The sequence below is a fragment of the Nannochloropsis gaditana genome (assembly GCF_000240725.1).
Source record: "Nannochloropsis gaditana CCMP526 unplaced genomic scaffold scaffold077, whole genome shotgun sequence".
Lineage (NCBI taxonomy): Eukaryota > Eustigmatophyceae > Eustigmatales > Monodopsidaceae > Microchloropsis > Microchloropsis gaditana.
In genome coordinates, this window is record NW_005803876.1 from 34,020 (window position 1) to 38,252 (window position 4,233).

At 58.1% G+C, this 4,233-nt stretch overlaps 2 protein-coding genes across 2 annotated transcripts; both read right to left on the bottom strand.

Annotated features, from left to right (window-relative positions):
• Nucleotides 1-3: 3 nt before the first annotated feature.
• Nucleotides 4-1,481, bottom strand: NGA_0545700 (tbc domain containing protein; the record flags this gene model as incomplete). Its single annotated transcript, XM_005855881.1, has 2 exons — nucleotides 4-107; nucleotides 218-1,481. 2 exons carry the CDS (start codon nucleotides 1,479-1,481, stop codon nucleotides 4-6), a joined length of 1,368 nt encoding a protein of 455 aa, XP_005855943.1.
• A 634-nt stretch (nucleotides 1,482-2,115) lies between these two features.
• On the bottom strand, nucleotides 2,116-3,150 carry NGA_0546000 (mrna processing protein; the record flags this gene model as incomplete). The annotated part of the gene is made up of 1 exon (XM_005855884.1): nucleotides 2,116-3,150. The coding sequence occupies one exon, from the start codon at nucleotides 3,148-3,150 to the stop codon at nucleotides 2,116-2,118; it is 1,035 nt and encodes a 344-aa protein (XP_005855946.1).
• Between the last annotated feature and the right edge of the window lie 1,083 nt (nucleotides 3,151-4,233).

Genomic DNA, 4,233 nt, shown 5'->3' on the forward strand with positions numbered 1-4,233 from the left:
TCCCTATTCTCCTCCACCCTTGTCCTCTCCTCTTCCCCCTCTTCCTCCCCTCCCTCCTCCTCCTCCTCCCCGTACCCCAGCACATCCAAGACCCCTTCCAACGCCTCCTGGGCCGTTAGCGTAACCGTCGGGACCGCGTTCAAATCCAAAAGAAGGGCCGAGAGGGAAGCGGCATCCACGTTGGTCCGAGAGACCCGAGCCAGCCGCCGGCAGTAACTGTCCGGCGTTTGCGCCCGCAGGGCTTTGGCTTCGGCGACAAGGGAGGCCACATGGGCCGTGCCGGAGAAGGAGAGGGAGGCAAGGGTCTCGGGGAGGAGGTCCACGGGGGCGGCGAGCAGGGAGGCTCGGTGCCGACGGAGGAGGGCGAGGAGGAGGAAGTGATGGAGGAGCGGGTCCTGTTCGAGCAGGTAGTGGTCCCAGAGGGCGAGCGTGGTGGGCATGTCAAGGCTTCGGGCCAGGAGGGTGAGCACCCAGGGTGTCAGGTAGAGTTCGGGGGGGAGGCCGCAGGCATCAAGGCGCAAGGAGAGGCGGGGGCAGTGGTAGAGGAGGAGGAGACGGAAGAGGAGGAAGAGGGCTTGCAGGAGGTGGAAATCCTCGTCCGAGTACAAGTTCCCCAGCAAGAGGTGGAGGAAGCGTGTGAAGCAACGGTAGATGAGGAGGGAGGGGGCGGCCGAGGGAGGGCATCCTTGCCCACGTCTGTCCCCCCCGTCTCCCTCCCCATCCTCCTGCAACGCACCCCCCGCTTCTTCCCCGACACCCTCGCCTTTCCTTCCTTCTCCTAGTCGGTCGGGCCTTCGCCCCTCCCCATCACCTCCGCCCTCCCTCCCCATCACCACCTGGACAAAAGGAGCCAGGACCTCGTTCAGCCCCTGCTTGTACGAGATTCCCTGCAGTTTGCAGTACAGGGTCAAGACCCGTTCGATCATGGCTTGGGTGCCGGGCGATTTGAACAGAGGTAGCTCGGACCGTGTGCGGAGGGCGTCGATCTCGACAACGCGTTGATTGGGGAGGTCCAGGGGCACGTCTTCAATGGCCTGGGCGAGGGAAAACGGCTTCGCATCGTCGCCGCAGAGCGCCTCCAAGCCCCTCGATGGGCCGTCAACAGGGCTGCTCTTGTTCCCACAATGGGGCCCGACCTTCGCCCCCGCAGTTGCTCCTTCCTCCTTGCCGGAGAAGCCTTGGACGATGGCACTCGGGGCCGTGGCAACGTCTGCATCGTAGGCATCGGGACCGAGAAGAAGAAGGGGCCAGATATCTCGGCGAAGGTCCGGGGGAATGCTTCCCAGTTGTTGGCAAAGTGTACGGACGAGCAAGGGGGAGGGAGGAGGAGCACCGCGATGAGGGGGGAGGGCCCGACGCAAGAGGGCCTCGGTGTCCTGCTCGCCCCGCGTCCCGGCGTTCGCATCCGAATGAGGAGGCGGTGTAGATGAAGAGACGGAGGTAGGCGCAGGTGAGGGAGGATTGAGGGATGGAGCTTGCATGCAGGATTGAGAGGAAGGTTCAATATGAAGGAAAACGGCCGCAACTTGCCCCCCAGGCTGCGGAGAGAAAACCTGCCCAGGAGAGAAGGACCGATGTAAAGAAATGAAACCAGGATAGCTGAGGTGTCACTCTATGTCATGAGGCCATGGAACTCTCGCATATGTGGGAGCTGTTGCGGTCAGTGCGTGCACAGGCGGGGTCAATGAAGGGCGTAGTACGAGGGAGGGCGGGAGAGAACTGGAGCGCGTCGCTGACTTGCACCCTTCGTTTTCCAGCGAGCCCCCTGTCCTTGGAGACAGGGACAACAGCTTTGGCACCGTTCCGCTCGTAGGATGCATCAAATGTGGGGTTGTTTAAGCTTAGGAGCAATGCGCAGTACGACTGGGGTGCATGGACGCGTCAAAGGAATTCCGCCACTGAAGTGCAGATCGGAGGGGAGGTTAAGCGTGTCCACAGCGCTAATTGTTCTTACTTTACCGTGAAGTGTTCAAAAACACATCCTATTCATGCCTAGTTGGGACTTACATCTAGATATCTGGCTCAGCATGTTTTAAAGCAATCAACGTTTATATGCACGCGAGAGCTGTTGACCTCCGTTCCAAAAGGCATCCACGAAACTGGCACGTAGACTTCCTATCTCCATCGGAAAGTACCCGCGAATTTATTGGCTGCCAACACATGCTGAGCATTCAAAGGATCCACCACCAACTTGCGCGACGCAAAAGGATTGGGCCCCGGCGCTACCAGCCATTCCACGCGCAAATCCCCGAATCCACTTTCTTTGTCCTCAGCCCCTCCACTTAACCAGGCCACATCCCTGTCTCGGTCCTCTGCAGAATGCGCAGTCCATAAAATGGGCACTTTCGCAGCTTGTAGACATTGTAAGGTCGGCTTCCACGCCTTTGCCAATGCCGGGTGTCCCAACCCTGGATTGAACAAGACAGCAGCGCTCACTGCTGCCGGGCTTGCATCGGAAGCTTGAGACGGTGCCACGGGGTCTAGAGAAGAAGCGGTGGGAGCCGGGGTAGCCGCTACGCCCGGGGAGGACGCAGACGAGGCGGGAGGCGACGAGGACGGTGACAGGCGGAAGGAAGAGACAAGGTCAGGGGCCAGCACGTGATACATTCCCTGGCGTCGGTGCATCCAGAGCTGCCTTTGCGGATCGAGTCGCACGCTCTCCCGCCCGGCTCGTGTGGCGGGGTCGTACACCTCCGGTCCCACCATGTGGAGGCAGAAGAGCCCTGGCTGCAGGCACAGCACTTCCTGCCACCATGCATCGGGGAGCGTGGCCTCTGCCCGCGCTCCGATAATGGCCACGTGACACACCTCCCCCGGGGAGCCCGCCTTGGCAGAAGAAGTGTCTGACCCGTGGAGGGACGGAAGGTAGTGGGCGAGGGTGAGGGGATAGGAGAGGAGGTGGGACAGGACACGGAGGCCAGGCGATGCGAGGAGGGTCTCCGTGTTTTTGCCAGCCCATTGCCGGCGTCTTACGTATTCCTCCAAGGTGGGCGGGGGGGAAGTAGAGCTCGGACCTTCTCCGGCTGCATGAAAAGCACTGGGCGCGGGGGGCTGGATCAGTCTCGAATTGGTCGGTTTGCTGAGCCAGAGAGCCTCTTCGCGCGCTTCGCGGGCCGCCATGGCCGCAGTAGGTGCTGTACTGGTGGTCATAGTCTTTCCTGGCGAGGAGGAAGCTAACACGGGGCTCAGGGGAAGTTTGAAGCTGAAGAGGTGTCTATTGGAATGTAATCCACGCCGCATATTTTTTCCAGCTGTCGGAAAATATTAGATTTGTCAGATTAGTAACTGCTAAATTAATCGACAGAAGGTACAAAGAAGCTGTACAATTTGGAACCAGACGTCAGAGAGGGGGAAGCCGCGCTCGGAAGATACTGGCCCATAACGGCAATTAGGGCGACTCGCAAGTTCTTCACGCTTGGCTTTTACGATACCATTGCAAGCCAAGCCACAGTGCTTCATACTATCAAGTGGCCAAATTTTGGAATTGATTGTTGACCCTTGATCGCGATGTGAATGATGAGTCCTCACTCTCTAGGCTACGTGGCCGCCCTGAGAATTTCCAAGGGGGAGCATTAAACCTCCGGGCAGACTTTTCGACGCACGTTCACGACACACACATTGCGCAAGGAAATCCTTCTGTTTCTGACGATAATGAGGTCTACGATGAAATATTGCTATGATTTGTTGTACACAGATCCGAGAGGTTAAGCTCCACATGGTTGGAGAATTCGCTTATGGGAGCCAAAATGTCCTAGCCAGGAAAATGGTAAATATGCTGCGTGCGCCAGGACTCTCGCATGAACACTCTCCTACAGAATACAAAGGATTAGAATCAGCATGCTTCGGGAGCGCTTATGCTCAGTGTTTGGCACTCCCGGGAGGTTTTTCCAATCTCGCCACTCGAGGACAGAGTCGACGCAGGAGAAGGAGCAGGGGGAGGAGTGGTGCTTGCTCGTCTGGCTCGTCTGGCCTACTCCATTCTAACAAATACTTAATGATCTGAGGCAAACACACTACGGTGAAGTAGGCTTGCTTTTTTACATGAGTGATAACTTTAATTGTCTCTTCCACATCTTGGAAATACCATGATCTACACCTGCACGTGTGCATACACCCCTCCTTCGTGTCCTTATGTTCCCCATCCTGCCCTACCTTGCCTCCTCCTTTTCTTCCTCTCCTTTTTCTCGCCCACCCCAACCTGCACAAGAAACGACAGCGTTCCTACCCACCTCC